Source organism: Phyllobates terribilis, unplaced genomic scaffold (assembly GCF_046119375.1).
Source record: "Phyllobates terribilis strain yellow unplaced genomic scaffold, ASM4611937v1 Scaffold_4__5_contigs__length_816908805, whole genome shotgun sequence".
Lineage (NCBI taxonomy): Eukaryota > Metazoa > Chordata > Amphibia > Anura > Dendrobatidae > Phyllobates > Phyllobates terribilis.
The window spans coordinates 139,103,138-139,122,985 of NW_027362764.1; the positions used below are offsets into that span (position 1 = coordinate 139,103,138).

The following is a 19,848-nucleotide window of genomic DNA, read 5'->3' on the forward strand; positions in this document are numbered from 1 at the left end:
AGACAAAAGACAAAAATATATCTCATACCCTACCATCATTATATATAAATGTAAAGCAAAGTTGCATAATAAATATAGGGTACTTAGTGAACTATTTTTGATCAAAAAAAGTATACAAGCCGTCCCACCAGCGGCAAGGTGACCCTAAATTGGGACGGTACCTATACTGCCTATATTAAAAACCTTACTGTATATCAAAGTTGAAGCAATGCATATAAAAGGGTAGACAAATAGGACCGGGTCCCAACTCCAGACCACCCAGGCCCGTGGTAAGCTACATATATACCAGTCAGCTCAACAAAGGGGATGCCACACCCTTAAATTGCACAGAATGCAAACAAGACAAAAAACCAGGCAATGTGAACTGAGGTCTAAGATGGTAGACATGCAAGAAATAGGAGCATGTTCACACTAGCAAAAAAGAAACAAAACCTACAAAAGACAAAAGACAAAAATATATCTCATACCCTACCATCATTATATATAAATGTAAAGCAAAGTTGCATAATAAATATAGGGTACTTAGTGAACTATTTTTGATCAAAAAAAGTATACAAGCCGTCCCACCAGCGGCAAGGTGACCCTAAATTGGGACGGTACCTATACTGCCTATATTAAAAACCTTACTGTATATCAAAGTTGAAGCAATGCATATAAAAGGGTAGACAAATAGGACCGGGTCCCAACTCCAGACCACCCAGGCCCGTGGTAAGCTACATATATACCAGTCAGCTCAACAAAGGGGATGCCACACCCTTAAATTGCACAGAATGCAAACAAGACAAAAAACCAGGCAATGTGAACTGAGGTCTAAGATGGTAGACATGCAAGAAATAGGAGCATGTTCACACTAGCAAAAAAGAAACAAAACCTACAAAAGACAAAAGACAAAAATATACAGTATAGGTACCGTCCCAATTTAGGGTCACAGAATGCAAACAAGACAAAAAAACAGGCAATGTGAACTGAGGTCTAAGATGGTAGACATGCAAGAAATAGGAGCATGTTCACACTAGCAAAAAAGAAACAAAACCTACAAAAGACAAAAGACAAAAATATATCTCATACCCTACCATCATTATATATAAATGTAAAGCAAAGTTGCATAATAAATATAGGGTACTTAGTGAACTATTTTTGATCAAAAAAAGTATACAAGCCGTCCCACCAGCGGCAAGGTGACCCTAAATTGGGACGGTACCTATACTGCCTATATTAAAAACCTTACTGTATATCAAAGTTGAAGCAATGCATATAAAAGGGTAGACAAATAGGACCGGGTCCCAACTCCAGACCACCCAGGCCCGTGGTAAGCTACATATATACCAGTCAGCTCAACAAAGGGGATGCCACACCCTTAAATTGCACAGAATGCAAACAAGACAAAAAAACAGGCAATGTGAACTGAGGTCTAAGATGGTAGACATGCAAGAAATAGGAGCATGTTCACACTAGCAAAAAAGAAACAAAACCTACAAAAGACAAAAGACAAAAATATATCTCATACCCTACCATCATTATATATAAATGTAAAGCAAAGTTGCATAATAAATATAGGGTACTTAGTGAACTATTTTTGATCAAAAAAAGTATACAAGCCGTCCCACCAGCGGCAAGGTGACCCTAAATTGGGACGGTACCTATACTGCCTATATTAAAAACCTTACTGTATATCAAAGTTGAAGCAATGCATATAAAAGGGTAGACAAATAGGACCGGGTCCCAACTCCAGACCACCCAGGCCCGTGGTAAGCTACATATATACCAGTCAGCTCAACAAAGGGGATGCCACACCCTTAAATTGCACAGAATGCAAACAAGACAAAAAACCAGGCAATGTGAACTGAGGTCTAAGATGGTAGACATGCAAGAAATAGGAGCATGTTCACACTAGCAAAAAAGAAACAAAACCTACAAAAGACAAAAGACAAAAATATATCTCATACCCTACCATCATTATATATAAATGTAAAGCAAAGTTGCATAATAAATATAGGGTACTTAGTGAACTATTTTTGATCAAAAAAAGTATACAAGCCGTCCCACCAGCGGCAAGGTGACCCTAAATTGGGACGGTACCTATACTGCCTATATTAAAAACCTTACTGTATATCAAAGTTGAAGCAATGCATATAAAAGGGTAGACAAATAGGACCGGGTCCCAACTCCAGACCACCCAGGCCCGTGGTAAGCTACATATATACCAGTCAGCTCAACAAAGGGGATGCCACACCCTTAAATTGCACAGAATGCAAACAAGACAAAAAACCAGGCAATGTGAACTGAGGTCTAAGATGGTAGACATGCAAGAAATAGGAGCATGTTCACACTAGCAAAAAAGAAACAAAACCTACAAAAGACAAAAGACAAAAATATACAGTATAGGTACCGTCCCAATTTAGGGTCACAGAATGCAAACAAGACAAAAAAACAGGCAATGTGAACTGAGGTCTAAGATGGTAGACATGCAAGAAATAGGAGCATGTTCACACTAGCAAAAAAGAAACAAAACCTACAAAAGACAAAAGACAAAAATATATCTCATACCCTACCATCATTATATATAAATGTAAAGCAAAGTTGCATAATAAATATAGGGTACTTAGTGAACTATTTTTGATCAAAAAAAGTATACAAGCCGTCCCACCAGCGGCAAGGTGACCCTAAATTGGGACGGTACCTATACTGCCTATATTAAAAACCTTACTGTATATCAAAGTTGAAGCAATGCATATAAAAGGGTAGACAAATAGGACCGGGTCCCAACTCCAGACCACCCAGGCCCGTGGTAAGCTACATATATACCAGTCAGCTCAACAAAGGGGATGCCACACCCTTAAATTGCACAGAATGCAAACAAGACAAAAAACCAGGCAATGTGAACTGAGGTCTAAGATGGTAGACATGCAAGAAATAGGAGCATGTTCACACTAGCAAAAAAGAAACAAAACCTACAAAAGACAAAAGACAAAAATATATCTCATACCCTACCATCATTATATATAAATGTAAAGCAAAGTTGCATAATAAATATAGGGTACTTAGTGAACTATTTTTGATCAAAAAAATTATACAAGCCGTCCCACCAGCGGCAAGGTGACCCTAAATTGGGACGGTACCTATACTGCCTATATTAAAAACCTTACTGTATATCAAAGTTGAAGCAATGCATATAAAAGGGTAGACAAATAGGACCGGGTCCCAACTCCAGACCACCCAGGCCCGTGGTAAGCTACATATATACCAGTCAGCTCAACAAAGGGGATGCCACACCCTTAAATTGCACAGAATGCAAACAAGACAAAAAACCAGGCAATGTGAACTGAGGTCTAAGATGGTAGACATGCAAGAAATAGGAGCATGTTCACACTAGCAAAAAAGAAACAAAACCTACAAAAGACAAAAGACAAAAATATATCTCATACCCTACCATCATTATATATAAATGTAAAGCAAAGTTGCATAATAAATATAGGGTACTTAGTGAACTATTTTTGATCAAAAAAAGTATACAAGCCGTCCCACCAGCGGCAAGGTGACCCTAAATTGGGACGGTACCTATACTGCCTATATTAAAAACCTTACTCTATATCAAAGTTGAAGCAATGCATATAAAAGGGTAGACAAATAGGACCGGGTCCCAACTCCAGACCACCCAGGCCCGTGGTAAGCTACATATATACCAGTCAGCTCAACAAAGGGGATGCCACACCCTTAAATTGCACAGAATGCAAACAAGACAAAAAACCAGGCAATGTGAACTGAGGTCTAAGATGGTAGACATGCAAGAAATAGGAGCATGTTCACACTAGCAAAAAAGAAACAAAACCTACAAAAGACAAAAGACAAAAATATATCTCATACCCTACCATCATTATATATAAATGTAAAGCAAAGTTGCATAATAAATATAGGGTACTTAGTGAACTATTTTTGATCAAAATATAGGCAGTATAGGTACCGTCCCAATTTAGGGTCACCTTGCCGCTGGTGGGACGGCTTGTATACTTTTTTTGATCAAAAATAGTTCACTAAGTACCCTATATTTATTATGCAACTTTGCTTTACATTTATATATAATGATGGTAGGGTATGAGATATATTTTTGTCTTTTGTCTTTTGTAGGTTTTGTTTCTTTTTTGCTAGTGTGAACATGCTCCTATTTCTTGCATGTCTACCATCTTAGACCTCAGTTCACATTGCCTGGTTTTTTGTCTTGTTTGCATTCTGTGCAATTTAAGGGTGTCGCATCCCCTTTGTTGAGCTGACTGGTATATATGTAGCTTACCACGGGCCTGGGTGGTCTGGAGTTGGGACCCGGTCCTATTTGTCTACCCTTTTATATGCATTGCTTCAACTTTGATATACAGTAAGGTTTTTAATATAGGCAGTATAGGTACCGTCCCAATTTAGGGTCACCTTGCCGCTGGTGGGACGGCTTGTATACTTTTTTTGATCAAAAATAGTTCACTAAGTACCCTATATTTATTATGCAACTTTGCTTTACATTTATATATAATGATGGTAGGGTATGAGATATATTTTTGTCTTTTGTCTTTTGTAGGTTTTGATCCAAAGGTGGTGCTATCGATGTCGGACAGCGCTCAACACCAGCAGGTGTTTCCACTTCCAAATGAACTGACGACCTGTCTGTTGTGGGTAAAGAGGTGGCAGGTCTGCATCCAAAAACATGTGTGACTGCTGTCCCCCCAGTCACAGAGGATGAAGAGGCCGCGGATGCACAAGATGGGGCAGACGGTGGTTGGCCCGGCCCGCTAGGCTGCATTGTAGCACAGTGAGCTTCCCACTGCAACTTATGCTTCATATCCATGTGATGGTTCATGCATGAAGTACTCAAACTATGGATTTTTTGGCCTCTACTTAGCTTTTGGTGACAAATATTACAGATAACATGAGTTGGGTCAACCTTTATCGATCTGAAAAAATGCCCAGGCTATGCAAGGCTTAGAGCCCATGCGACCTGAAGAGCCACTACGACTTGTGGTCAGAGGCAGAGTTGTGGTTGAGGATGCTGTTGTTGACGTGCTTCCAGTACTCAGTCTCTGTCCAGGAAGGCGCAACCTAACCTCGTCGTCAATATCATCTGTGACGCCCCGCTGCGCTTGGTATCACAGATCCTAGAAGAGTGCATTGATGGAATCCTCCACAAGAGGCCCCCATAAACATTCACACATATCCACCTTCCACCTCAGACCAGCAGAGGCAGCCCGTTAGGGATATAAATAGGGAAGGTGGAGCTAGGCAGTTCAGTTCCTCTGAAGAGTTCCTGCAGTAGAGAAGCCTAAGAGAGGTCCGTCTGCAGTGGAGCTCAGTCTAGTCTAGAGAACTCAGTTAATAGTTCAGCAGTGGAGCACGAGGCTCCTGCTAGCTAGATTCAGGAAGCCCAGTTAGAGCTTAAGGTGTGCCGGTGCCCTAAGATCGGTGAAGCGCGGCAAGCAGCAGTTAGTGTGTATAGCCTAGTGGGGGCCCGAGTAGGCCGAAGGCAAGTGGCGAGTTAGTACATAAGGGGCAGAGGAGCTTAACCAGCTCACCCTGAAGCAATTACCCGACAGTGGATCCGAGCTTACCGGGATATCTATGACCCAGTAAGGCATAACCAGAATCCCTGGAGAACTACAAGTCCCAGGATTGCTAAGGTGCTGATACTTAACAGAGCCAGGAGATGCTTAGGCCCCGCATACTGGGAGCGTGAACTCCAAGACAAGGCCCTACCATAAAGTCAGTCAGCGCAGGACAGAGACAAAGTTAGGCCTAGTTCCAGGCAGGTCAGAAACTTACTACGCAGAGGCAAGAAACAAGAGGCCCCACACCCGCTCATTGGGGAGGATCCTGATATGCACCCTTCACCCTACAGTGCTCTGGGATGTGCCTGAATTTCCACCAGTAAAAGGTACTGAAGTGACTACCGTGTCCGTTCCCGTTCTTGCTCTGACCCAGCTGGGTCTCGCCTGTCCTTCATTCCCCCTGCATACGCTTTTCTGAGGCCTAGCTCCACCTGTGGGGAGCTATACCATCGAGCTGCCTTATCACCGGCCTCAGTGGACTGCTGCAGAGCTGGTGCTTCTGACCAGATACCACAGGTGGCGTCACGAACTCTTATAAAATTAACAATTATCCACCCTTTTAAAGAGTGACCCCAGGGTACGGGCCTGGGAGCCGACCACCGCGACATCCCCAAGACCAGGCAAAGGCCCGGGTACCAAGTCATCCCCATCCCCTGGGCTAGTCACATCCTCCTCCACCTCCTCTGCTGACCTCATCGACTGGCTGACTGTGGGTTGACAGTAAGTGGGATCTCCAACCTCGTCATCATCACCCTGTGTGTTCTCACACCCGTCGTCCTCAGAGCCAACCTCTTCCTGCCCTGACCGAAAAGTCAAGTTGTCGCTCCAATCAGGTATTTGAGTCTCATCATCGTCTTCATCATTGTCTCCACCAACAGGAGTTACAGTTTGGGAACGAGGGTCTACATTATGCTCAGAACCTTCTTCATCTGGTCCTGGATCCGACTTATAAAGATTCTGGGCATCAGCGCAGATCATTTCCTCGTCTGGATTAACAGAAGCTCTGGAGCAGACCTCCGTTTCCCAAGCTATAGTATGAGTAAACAGCTGTGCAGACTCAACCATCTGTGTTACCCCATACTCAGAAGGGCAGCTGGAGACTTGGGAGCTGTGAGGAAGCAAGTGCGATTGGGGTGACACCTCTGAGGACTGGAGTATTTGTGATGTTGAAGTTGAGGTGGAGGAGAGCCCACTTGAAGGAGCACTTGATATCCGTTGAAGCACCTGCTGTTTTTGTGCCTCATCTGGAATTTGTAGCGATGGGCGTGTCTGTAAGAAAGGGATCGTATCACATTGTCCACGAAAAGAAGTAGACATATTAGTTTGGCTGGAAGATGGTCTTTCTTCTGCAGATGTTACTCCCCCCCACCGAGGGGGGGGGCTCGACCCACCAGCGGACAGGCACCAGTATTGGGAGAGGGGGGCTGGCGGTCAGGGTCCACCACGGCTCTGGCACAAACCCGGCGACACGGAGGTGGCACGGGCAGGAACGGACTGGCCGTGTCAGCTTCGCACTTTTTGGTTTTAGAAGGGCATGACATGCCTATATCTGTGTCTCCCCCTCCTTTTACTCCTCCACCTCTTTTCTTTTCGCATGACTATATGTACTTGTCACTTTTCCATCTGTTAGTTGTGTCTTCTGAGCAGTTTGTCAACTTTTGGACACCTTTGAAGGTGTTTTCTATGTGTTTCTATGTGTTTTTGTTTGCCTGCCATTGGTTTTAACGGTGTTCGACGAACAGTTCGATAAACATACGGGTGTTCGACGAACCGAACCGAACTCGAACACTACGGGGGTGGCTCAACACTATTCTTCAAGTCAAATAAACAGATGGGAAATAAGGGAAGAATTATTACTTTCTGTATATACACCCTTAAATAACTTTAAAAAGTACAAAAAAGTATCCTGCTGAGCATTTTCAACATGATTTCATAAATGTTATTTCACTGTTAAAAAATTGCCATTTTTAATGTTTTCCTATTCAATAATTTTTGCTTGTGTGAAAAAAATATTCAATGGTAAAAATACTGTAAAGTAGACTAAAGTTGAACACAGAGTATAGAATCTAGATGACCACTTTCTGTACTACTAGTGGTATGGTTGGTATGTTAAGGCTGTCATTCACAAAGACAATACCATTAAAGGGAATCTGTTACTAGGATCAACCTTCCCAAGCCGTCTATATGGCATATAAGTCATAGGAAGCTGAATACAATGATGCCTTGATATCTGTGATCCAATGTCTTATTCCAGAGAAATCCATGTTTATCTCATGTGTAAATGAGCTGTTAATATCTATGGGCCGGCACTGATTTGCACGAGAATTTGCCTCCAAAGCTTATTTTTAATAAAAGGGGGAGTTACCAGTGTGAGACATGTAACTAGCACAGGACAGGAGAAATTAATTTTGTCTCCTTACAAACACATTTGCTGCAGCTCTCACAGCTCTGCTGTATTGCAACCCTGTCTGCCTGTGAGATGAAAGCTGAGAGGAACCTGTAGATGTGTCAGGTATAATCACACACTGCTCTGCAGTGAGATCAGGAGAGCAGAGAGTGGCCATTACACATCACACTGGTAACTCCCATTCATTTAAAACAAGGTTGAGTTATCTCCAGGCAGCCTTCTCCGCAGAGCCTGGAAGAGATCATTTATATAAAGTGATAAAAGATGATTTATCCACAAGGCATCTGATATGAGGCATACAGGGATCACTCTCCTCAGCAGTCTATAACCTGTATGCCCATATTAATAGTTTAGATATATGTTCCTTGTGATGAGATAATCTTATAAATGTGCCCCTGCTATGTGCTGTGTTATGGTTGTGTCTGACTGTGCAGGAACATGGTCTGATCATACCACCGCAGGGCAGAGGAGGAAGCAAAAAAGTATAAGACAGGACAGCACAGGATCGCAGCTGATTCTCCCTTTGAAGTAAAACATTGCTTAAAAACAGGCAGGGAAATGCTTTATCTCACAAAAAAAGAATCAGCTGTGATCCCATGCTGTCCAGTCTGTATACCCTCTTTTGCATCCTCCCCTGCCCTGGAGCTGTGGTATGATCAGACCATGTTCCTGCATGGTCAAACATGGCCATTGCAAAGTACACAGCAGGGGCACATTTATAAGATTATCTCAGCACAGGAACATTTTTATTTAAACACATCCAATTGTGGAATTTATTATTCTTCCAAGATCTATTGATTAAAATCAACTTTTGTTCATGGGAAAACCCCTTTAAGGGGTTAAGCAATAGTAATAAAAGAAAGAATTAAGTGTTCCATACCAATCCCAACTCCCACCACTTTAATGCTGCCGTTCTGATGGCCTTTGCCGTACCCAGAAGTCTTGATGTCCCATTACCTTAGTCATCTGACTGAAGCCAGGTTCAGGAGTCTGAATAAATGGGTTCTGGTAGAGACCCCCAGAACGGAAAAAAAGGGGTGTAAAAGTCCATTTTAAAGTGGGTGTCAAGTCACAAACATCCAATTGTGGAGAAGTGGAGCATAATAGTACGCCCCACGTCAGATCCCCCTGTTTGGTGCAGGCTCCGGCACTGAGCCCACACCTTTCCGGGCACATGTCAGCTGATCTATACAGCTGACATGTGCCTGCAACAACCGTGGGTGGAATCGCGATCCACCCGCAGCTGTTAACTAGTTAAATGTCACTGTCAATCTATGACAGCGTCATATAACTACGCTTCAGAGAAGCGCTTCATAGGCCCCACCTATCGGTGACCCCTTCACATAATCGCGGGTCGCCGATGGGTCTGCATGACAACCAGGGGTCTGCAGGAGTCCCCTGTGGTTGTCACTGCCAGATTGCTAAGAGCACCACACAGCAGGGGGCACTCATAGCAAGTGAGCAAATCTGCTACACACAGGCGATCTGATCATCGCCTGTGTGTAGCACAGGCAATCAGGCAATTGCTGCTTCTAGTCTCCCATGGAGACTATTGAAGCCTGCAAAGAGTGTTAAAAAATGTTTTTAAAAATATAAAAAAAATTAAAAAACAAAAGTTTAAACCCCCCTCTTTTGCCCCATTCAAAATAAAACAGTAAAACAAACCCCACATATACACATATTTGGTATCACCGCGTTCAGAATTGCCCGAGCTATCAATGTAAGAAAATAATTAATGTGATTGGTAAATGACGTAACAAGAAATAAATTCTAAACTCCAGTATTACGTTTTTTTGGTCGCCACAACATTGCAATAAAATGCAAAAACAGGATATCAAAACATCGTAACTACTCCAAAATGGTATCAATAAAAATGTCAGATCGCGCTCAAAAAATAAGCCCTCACCCGGCCCCAGATCACGGAAAATGGAGATGCTACAGGTCTCGGAAAATGGCGCCATTTTTTTTAGTCAACTTTGGATTTTATTTATACCACTTAAATAAAAAAGAACCTATAAATGTTTGTGTCTGCGAACTCATAATGACCTTGAGAATTATAATGGCAGGTCAGTTTTAGCTTTCAGTGAATGTGGTAAAAAAAAAATAAAACAATGGTGGAATTGCACTTTTTTTGCAATTTCACAGCACTTGGATTTTTTTTTCCATTTTCCAGTACATGAGATGGTACAACTAGTGATGTTGTTCAAAAGTACAACTTGTCCTGCTAAAAATAAGCCCTAACACGGCCATATTGACCAAAAAATAAAAAAGTTATGGCTCTGGGAAGAAGGGGAGCAAAAAACAAAAACGGAAAATGCTCCTGTCATGAAGGGGTTAAAATGTACTTTGTTTGCATGAAAACCCCTTTAACTTTCCTTGTGCCCCAATGACTTTAGGCAGTCCTATAGGGAATCTATAGAGCAAGATAAGCATGATTGACTACTTCTCCATTTAGATGGGACTGTTTAGAGCCCTATTCTCTGAAAAGGTGTTGGTCCTAGCTAGCAGAACCCAGTTTATCAGAAAGTTATCCCTTATCAATAAATTTGAATCTTGGTGCAATTCTTAAAGGAAATCTGTCAGCAGGAGTTCACCCCCCTAAATTATTTATGAGCATGTAGCTCTTTGAAATACAAGTCAAAAAATACTTTAACCTGACCATTCCATCCTTCTATTACTAAGAAACCAGTGCTTCAGTTCATATATAATTGAGGCTAAAGAACTATGATATATCTGAAGCCTCTGTCATTCCAGCTCTATTTCCCGCTCAGCGACACATCCTACTGCTTGACTAACAACTCTTTTGCCTGAAGTCACACAGCATAGAGACTTCAGGAGGACGAGACAGCACTGGATGGTGAATAGAGCTGCAGTAATTGATGCTTCAGATCTTCAGATCTACTATAGCTCTTAAGCCTCATTTGCATATCAATTCACTTACTGATTAATCAGTAATAGAGGAACGAACTGACCATGTAAAGGTATTGCTGATCTTGTCTTTGAAAGAGTGACATGCACATATAGATAGTTTTTTTGGGAGAAGGGAGTAAAAATTGTGCTGACAGATTCCTTTTAAGGCAGTAACAGTTGACAAGACATTAACTTACCGTAATTTGACCATGTCAATATCAATATCATTTTTGTAAATCTTTGTACCTGGTGGTGTCTTTTGTTTCTTCTAGTATGATTTCTGCGTTGGAATTGTTCATCCTTTTGTCAGAGTCTTTAATGTCGGTCATGTTTTCACTTAAGCGAAATAACTAAGAAAACCACTATGTAGAATAAAGAAGATTGAGTTATCTAGAATTTGTCACATTAGCTTGTACATTCTGATAGCTAAAAGGTCAGTAATATGATATGAAATTATAGAACTCTGTTACTAGTACTTTATACATTTATATCATTAAAATGTGGCTGTGTACACTCATATGAAACTGATCTTACAAATTATAGAATTTGTCTTATGAGTGTAGTGTATGGTAATAGTATACAAGTAGTACAACCTGAGGACCACTATTTTGGAATGCAAATAAAATTAACATATCTATGTCAAGTAAACTGCAAATCAGTTATTCTACAAATGGTTATGCAGTAATTAAAATTCAGATCATGATACATTTTATTATGATGTCAGCATTATTGAATGTATTTATAAACTTAAAGGGACTCTGTGAGCAGGATTCTCCCATTCCCAAACTATATAAAATGTGCATATAGCTCTTGAGTGATATGCAAATGAGGCTGAAGAGCTATTTGTAGTTCTGAAGCCTCTGTCACTCCAGCTCTATTCACCGCCCAGCACTGCTCCCTCCTTCTTGATTGATGGCTCCATTGCCTGAAGTCACACAGCATGAAGGCTGTCAGTCAAACAGGAAGAGGTGGTACTGGGCGGAGACTAGAGCTGAAGTGACAGATGCTTCAGATCTACAAAAAGCTCCTCAGCCTCGTTTGCATATCAATTGAAACAGTGATTTCTCAATAATTGAGAAATGGACTGGCTAGGTAAAGATATTACTGAACTTGTCTTTGAAACGGCTACATGCACATATAATTAGTTTGTGATGTGAAATCCTGCTGATAGATTCCCTCTAACCCCTTTAGCGCTGAGCCTGTTTTCACTTTCCTGACCAGGCCAAATTTTACAATTCTGAGCAGTGTCATTTTACTTGGTAATAACTCTGGAACGCTTCAAGATATCCCAGTGATTATTTTTTTCATGACATTCTGTACTTCATGTTAGTGATACATTTTGGTCAATATTATTTGTGTTTATTTATGAAAATATTGAAATTTTACAAAACATTAGAAAATGTTGCAATTTTCAAACTTAGAAATTTGATGCCCTTAAACCAAATAGCTATATCACACAAAAGAAAGATAATAAATCACATTTACCACATGTCTACTTTCCATCAGAATCATTTTTGAAATGATGTTAGGAAGTTAGAAGTTTTAAAAGTTGATAGGAAATTTTTCATTCTTCCAACAACATTTACAAAACCAATTTTTTTAGGGACCTATGTGATAGAAAATACCCAAAGTGACACCATTTTAAAAACTGCACCACTCAAAGTGCTAAAAACACATTCAGAAAGTTTATTAGGCATTTTGTTGCTTCACAGGAATTAAAGTAATATGGAAGGAAAAAATTAACATTTTACTTTTTCCCACAAAAATGTTGCTTTAGCCCCAAATTTTTCATTTTCACAAGGGTAAAAAAAAAAAATGAACCATACAATTTGTTGTGCAAATTCTCCTGAGTACACTGATACCCCATATGTGGTGGAAAACTGTTGTTTTGGTGCACGGCAGGTTCAGAAGAGTAAGAGCACCATTTGACTTTTGGATGACTTTTTTGATTGCTTTCTATTTCAATTTTTGAGAGGCAGAATGAACAAAAAACAGCAATTAAGGAATGTATTTTTTTTGTTGTTGTTCACTGTTTGGTAAAATTGAAAAGGCAGCTTTATTCTTCAGGTCAGTACTATTAGAGTGATGATACATTTATATAATTTTTTTTATATTTTGTCACTTTTACATAATACATTTTTTTTTGAGCAAAAAATTATTTATACATCACTTTATTCTGAGAACTGTAACTTTTTTATTTCTCTACAGACGGAGCTGTGTGGTGCCTTGTTTTTTTGTGGGACAAGATGGTGTTTTCATTTGTTCTTATTTCATTAACATTTGTCTTTTTGATGATGTTTTTTCCACTTTTTGTTCGGCAGTATGATGAAAAAGCATAGCTTTTTGCCACATTTTGTATTTATTTATTTATTTTTTTTACGGTGTTCTCTGAAGCGTTTTTTTAGGTTGGATCGTTCCGGGTGAGGCAATACCAAATATGTGTATGTTTTTTTATTTTCTTTTATATAAATTTACGTATTTATTGGTATAATATGTTTTTCATGTTTTTTGTTCTTTATTTTGTGATCTTTTTAAAATATTTTTACAACTTTTTTTTACTTTTTTTTCACTATTTTCTTAGTTCCTCTATGAGATTTTATTTTTTTTACTCTTATCTCTGGTATAATGCATTGCAATGCACTGCAATTCATTATACCTGCCAGTGGTGCACTGACATATCGCATTTTAGACTATACTGCTGGCAAGGTCTAAACAAGCTACACTAGCTGGCAGACCCAGAGCTCATCACTTGACCTCAGTTTGCCATTGCAACGATCGGGTCTTCGCAATGACGTTGCGGGGACGTTGATTGGACAGGATCGGGAGCGCTGCATACCTTTCTTTATACTGAATATCTCAGTAGCAGTAAATGTTGACACAATTGTCTCAATAAAGATCTATTTTAGCTACCAAGACCTATTTTCTAGCACCACTTAAAAGGAGAGATCCTTAAGCATGGAAGGACACATTCTAAAAAGAATGAGGCCACTAACATTTGTTTGGTCCAGGTGGTCACAGTTTCTTTTTCACGTCCTATGAGAAATATGATATGATATGTGCGCCCAACCAAGAGCGATAAATGGAAGTTCAGAGTATGAGATCTTTCTCTAGAAATAATGAATGATTAACCGCATAAAAGGAATCACTCTATGGGGAAAGTTTAATACAGATATTTTAAAAAATAGTGTATTTAGTCTATTTTATTTAACCCCATTTTCGACATAAGACGTAATAGTACATCCTATGTCAGGCATGGATGTGTGGAGCCCCCACACACAGTGTAAGCTAGCCGTATTGTGAAGCCAGCATCTGTCGCTACAATCAGCAACCGGAGTTTGCTCCAATCGATGCTGTTTGACCACTTAAATGCAGCTTTCAATCAAGAGCAGTATTTAAGTACAGCTATTCTGACTGGCCTTCTATAATAATAATAATTTGTATTACTATAGCGCCAACATATTCCACAGCACTTTACATTTTAGAGGGGACTTGTACAGACAATAAAAAACATTACAGAATAACAATAATCACATAAATCAACAGATACCAGAAGGAGAGAGGGCCCTGCTCGCAAGCTTATAATCTATGAGGAAATAGGGGAGACACGAAAGGTGGATGGTAACAATTGTTTGTATTGTACAGTCAACTGTAAATGCAATAAATAATCTATTCCCATAATGCTGAATAAACCAGTCACCAACAAGTATGTGAACAAGTACAGACACAGATGTCTATTAAGTACATGAGGGTGTGTAAACCAATGATATGAGGGTCCTGATTTGAAAGAAGTTTTGTATGGGAAAAAAAAGGGATAGTTAGTAGTGATGAGGGAGCACTAAAATGCTCGGGTACTCATTGCTCGGGTCGAGCAAACTGGAATGCTCGAGTGCTCGGTCCGAGTAATGAGCCCAATGTAAGTCTATGGGAAACTTGAGCATTTTTCCAGCGGCTCCCCCCAGCGGTCTGCATGGAGGAAGACCCCGGAAGCATTTTTGACTCCCAGGTCACTGCTGTCAACAATGTTGTCAGAGGTATTATGCCACCTTTACGGACCCACAATAAATCATACAAAATCGAAACGAAAATGGAATTTCCTGGGAAATACAGTACAGACCAAAAGTTTGGACACACCTTCTCATTTAAAGATTTTTCTGTATTTTCATGACTATGAAAATTGTACATTCACACTGAAGGCATCAAAACTATGAATTAACACATGTGGAATTATATACTTAACAAAAAAGTGTGAAACAACTGAAAATATGTCTTATATTCTTGGTTCTTCAAAGTAGCCACCTTTTGCTTTGATGACTGCTTTGCACAATCTTGGCATTCTCTTGATGAGCTTCAAGAGGTAGTCACCGGAAATGGTTTTCACTTCACAGGTGTGCCCTGACAGGTTTAATAAGTGGGATTTCTTGCCTTATAAATGGGGTTGGGACCATGAGTTGTGTTGTGCAGAAGTCTGGTGGATACACAGCTGATAGTCCTACTGAATAGACTGTTAGAATTTGTATTATGGCAAGAAAAAAGCAGGTAAGTAAAGAAAAAAGTGTGGCCATCATTACTTTAAGAAAAGAAGGTCAGTCAGTGTGAAAAATTTGGAAAACTTTGAAAGTGTCCCCAAGTGCAGTTGCAAAAACCATCAAGCGCTACAAAGAAACTAGCTCACATGAGGACCGCCCCAGGAAAGGAAGACCAAGAGTCACTCCTGCTTCTGAGGATAAGTTTATCCGAGTCACCAGCCTCAGAAATCGCACGTTAACAGCAGCTCAGATTAGAGACCAGGTCAATGCCACACAGAGTTCTAGCAGCAGACACATCTCTTCAACAACTGTTAAGAGGAGATTTTGTGCAGCTGGCCTTCATAGTAAAATAGCTGCTAGGAAACCACTGCTAAGGACAGGCAACAAGCAGAAGAGACTTGTTTGGGCTAAAGAGCACAAGGAATGGACATTATACCAGTGGAAATCTGTGCTTTGGTCTGATGAGTCCAAATTTGAGATCTTTGGTTCCAACCACCGTGTCTTTGTGCGACACAGAAAAGGTGAACGGATGGACTCTACATGCCTGGTTCCCACTGTGAAGCATGGAGGAGGAAGTGTGATGGTGTGGGGGTGCTTTGCTGGTGACACTGTTGGGGATTTATTCAAAATTGAAGGCATACTGAACCAGCATGGCTACCACAGCATCTTGCAGCAGCATGCTATTCCATCCGGTTTGCGTTTAGTTGGAACATCATTTATTTTTCAACAGGACAATGACCCTAAACACACCTCCAGGCTGTGTAATGGCTATTTGACCAAGAAGGAGAGTGATGGGGTGCTACGCCAGATGACCTGGCCTCCACAGTCACCGGACCTGAACCCAATCAAGATGTTTGGGGTGAGCTGGACCGCAAAGTGAAGGCAAAAGGGCCAACAAGTGCTAAGCAGCTCTGGGAACTCCTTCAAGATTGTTGGAAGACCATTTTCGGTGACTACCTCTTGAAGATCATCAAGAGAATGCCAAGAGTGTGCAAAGCAGTCATCAAAGCAAAAGGTGGCTACTTTGAAGAACCTAGAATATAAGACATATTTTCAGTTGTTTCACACTTTTTTGTATATAAATATATAATTCCGCATGTGTTAATTCATAGTTTTGATGCCTTCAATGTGAATGTACAATTTTCATAGTCATGAAAATACAGAAAAATCTTTAAATGAGAAGGTGTGTCCAAACTTTTGGTCTCTACTGTATGTTAAGGAACATCCTTTCCAGGGTAATGACTTGTATATAAGGCAAAATAAATAGGCAAAAACAAAAATGCTCCCACACACCTTGGGCTATTTTCACACGTAGCGTTTGTGATGCGTTTTTGCCCTTTTGCATTGCTTTCAACCATACAATTTCCATTTTAGGACATGATCAGATATCAAAATCAAACATCACAATGATGTCAGTGTGAGGCTAAATTCCCTGTCTCAGAACTAATTTTGACAATGACTTTGATATCTGACTTTGATAAGTGACTTTTACAACTGTAATAATAAAAAAAGTCACTGTTCTCTGATGGGACTTGAACCCAAAACTCTATGTCTAGAAGCCATTGCACTAACCATTGAACTATAAACTCAGTTGAAGAAGTCTAGGCATTCTATATCTCTAGAGGATCGGAGGTTACATGCAGGTAAGTCCCAGGAGACTAGGTCACAGATGTATGGAGGAGACAGGTTGTGGATAGATTTGCATTTCAAGTTTAGGGTTTTGAACTGGAGTCTCTGGGTAATGGGGAGCCAGTGAAGGGATTGACAGTGAGGAGAGGTCAGGGAATAGCGAGGGGACAGGTGGATTAGTCGGGCAACAGAGTTTGGGATAGATTGGAGGAATGCGAGAGTGTTAGAATAGAGGCCACAGAGCAGGAGGTTGCAGTTGTCAAGAAGGGAGATGATGAGCGTGTGCACTAGTGTTTTGGTAGATTTGTGGTTGAGGAGTGTACGGATCCGGGAGATTTTTTTATTTGGAGTCGACATCTTCCTCACCCTGATCCTCCTTCCTCCCATTCTGAGTGCCCTGAGACAACTTATCCCATGCTCCAAAGAGCTGTTTTGTTCATCTTTCCATTTATAGATTCTGGCCTCTCGTTCGGTCCGCTCGGAAGTGGAAAGAGCTTAGATATGTGGTTTGAAGGAGAGATTAGGGTCCAGGGTTACCCCAAGAGCTGTTTACTTTTCCATTGATAAATTTGGGCCTCTCGACAGGCAAGCTTCAAGCAGGGCAACAGAAAATCACATGTAGTGATTTGAGGAGCCATGGTCACCTGAAAGTGATGGTGGGAAAGTGCAAATACTGTCGCAAGAGGTGGATAATGATGAGACACAATGGACAGAAAGTCAAGAGGAGGCCCTGGGTGCGGAAGTGCAAAATGAAGCAGTGGACGATGAAGTCACTAACCCAACCAGGCAAGGGGACATGTAGAGCGAGGACAGCAGCACACAGGGGGAGGAAGGCGTAGCACCACAACAGGCAGGAGCAAGCAGTGTGGTGGCCACAGATACAAGGCAGGCAACTGCTCCCCGGAACACCAACACTACAGAAGTTTCAAATACAACTGTTAGGTCTTCCCAAGTCGGGTTCTTTTTTAAAGACTGTTTAGATAACCCCAAAAAGGCCATGCAACATCTGCCAGGCCAGCATCAGCGAGAGCACCAAAACTACCAGCTTGACCACCAGCCACCCACCCACCCACAGGCCATAATACTAAACTGTCACATTTATGGACTAGTTGCACTTGAAATGTTGCCTTTTAGGCTCGTGGAGGTGGAAGCTTTCCACAACCTCATGGCGACGGCGGCCGGGAGTCCATACATAGTCTCCAGCTGCCACTAATTCTCCTTGTATCGTCTCCACCTTCCACAAGCGCGGGTCCCTGAAAATGACCCGTGCCCTCCCCAGTGCACATACTGGGAAGGACCGCCTAACCACAAACACGTGGACAGGTGAATGTGGCCAGGGACGGGTTCGAGCCAGTCCACAGGAAAAAAAAACAGCCATAGAGTGTCGGAGAACCTTCCCACACACTTTTCTTAGCCAGGGCTGCTTCTCAGCAGGGTTGGACTGGCCCACCAGAGAACCGGAGACTCCTCCGGTGGGACCTGGCATCTCCATCAGGAGAGTTCATAGTGCCGAGGTGAGGTCGTGATGATGATAGAGGCCACCATCTCCTTAGCTTGCTGTTGGTACTTTTCTATGGGAATCAGCTTGTCTCCAACCAGCCTGGAATATTTCCAGTGAACTATGGCACAACACCATGGTATTAACAGTGCCCCCAGTACCAGTAGCGAAGCCATCCACAATTTCCTTCTCAGAAATTTTATTTGGTAGACTGAGTGGCTGCCCAAATACATTAGTTTCTCACAAAGGAGCTGAAGATACTAAGTGGCAGTAGGTGCATGTTAGATATCAGAGGGAGAACAGAGAAGGCAGCACAGTGGCTCAGTGATTAGCACTGAAGCCTTGCAGCGCTGGAGTCCAGGGTTCAAATCCCACCAAGAACAACATCTGCAAGGATTTTGTATGTTCAGCTCATGTTTGCATGAGTTTCCCCCTCAGTAAAAAAGAAGCCATACAGTGTCCAGGAACCTTCCCACACACTTTTCTTAGCCAGGGCTGCTTCTCGGCAGGGTTTTTCGGGCTCACCTGAGAATTCTCGGGTGGGCTCTGGCTTCTCCATCAGGAGAGTTCATGATAGTGTGGCGCCCCTGCAGGTTCAGTCGCCACAGAGGTACTGCATCTCACCCAGAGATGTGGTATCCCACTCTCAGGTAAGGATGGAGTACTGCCCAAACACCTGCATCCAACACTACACTACTCCAGACCAGCAGGAGGGGCAAGATGCGCTGCTCCTCTGCTGAGCCCTGACCCTGGCTGGAGTGGGGGGAACCAAGAGAGGGGGAACCATGTAGTGGGTGTCTGTGGAGGAAGCAGGTCAGGGGAGCACTTGAGAAGGAGGATATCAAAAGGGGAAGCAATCTTGGGAGTGTGTTCGGTTCCAGTCAGAGGAGGACAGTGAGAGGGAGCAGGAGCTCTACAGGAGCTCTGCTCAGAAGAGCGGGCCTAGTGAGAGAGGCCCAGGAGGTGAGACTGACTGAAGAGAGGAGAGGAGCAGGAAGGAAGGCTCCAGAAGGAAAGAGGGGATCCTAGGGGTACGTGAAGTGCTGGAGGCCACCCGTACGCCCGAATCTACCAGGACGTGGAGGGATCAGGATGCAGAGGGGACCCGCCCCTAACTAGTGAGAATTGCAACGTTCAAATAGGTAACCGGAGAATGTAGCATTTCAGGTGCTACAGCCAACAGCCACATCTAACTGACCAAAAAGGTGGCCATAGATGACCCAGGGGACAGAGAAAATGTCGCCCGACAAGGTCCGCGGTCACTGGCTTGGAACACTGGGTGTGAGGTGCAGG

The 19,848-nt window shown here is 42.0% G+C and overlaps 1 protein-coding gene across 3 annotated transcripts in view; it reads right to left on the minus strand.

The window, feature by feature from the left end:
- Window positions 1-19,848, minus strand: part of LOC141265120 (ATP-binding cassette sub-family B member 5-like) — a 1,140,380-nt gene that overhangs the window by 570,387 nt on the left and 550,145 nt on the right. For 2 of the 3 annotated variants that reach the window (XM_073677793.1, XM_073677790.1), the window contains exon 2: window positions 11,149-11,264. The exons of the other annotated variant lie outside the window; for it this stretch is intronic. In XM_073677793.1, coding sequence (XP_073533894.1) covers window positions 11,149-11,231 — 83 coding nt within the window. In that variant the 5' untranslated portion in view covers window positions 11,232-11,264. The remainder of the gene's footprint in view (window positions 1-11,148; window positions 11,265-19,848) is intronic. 3 annotated transcript variants of the gene reach the window in all.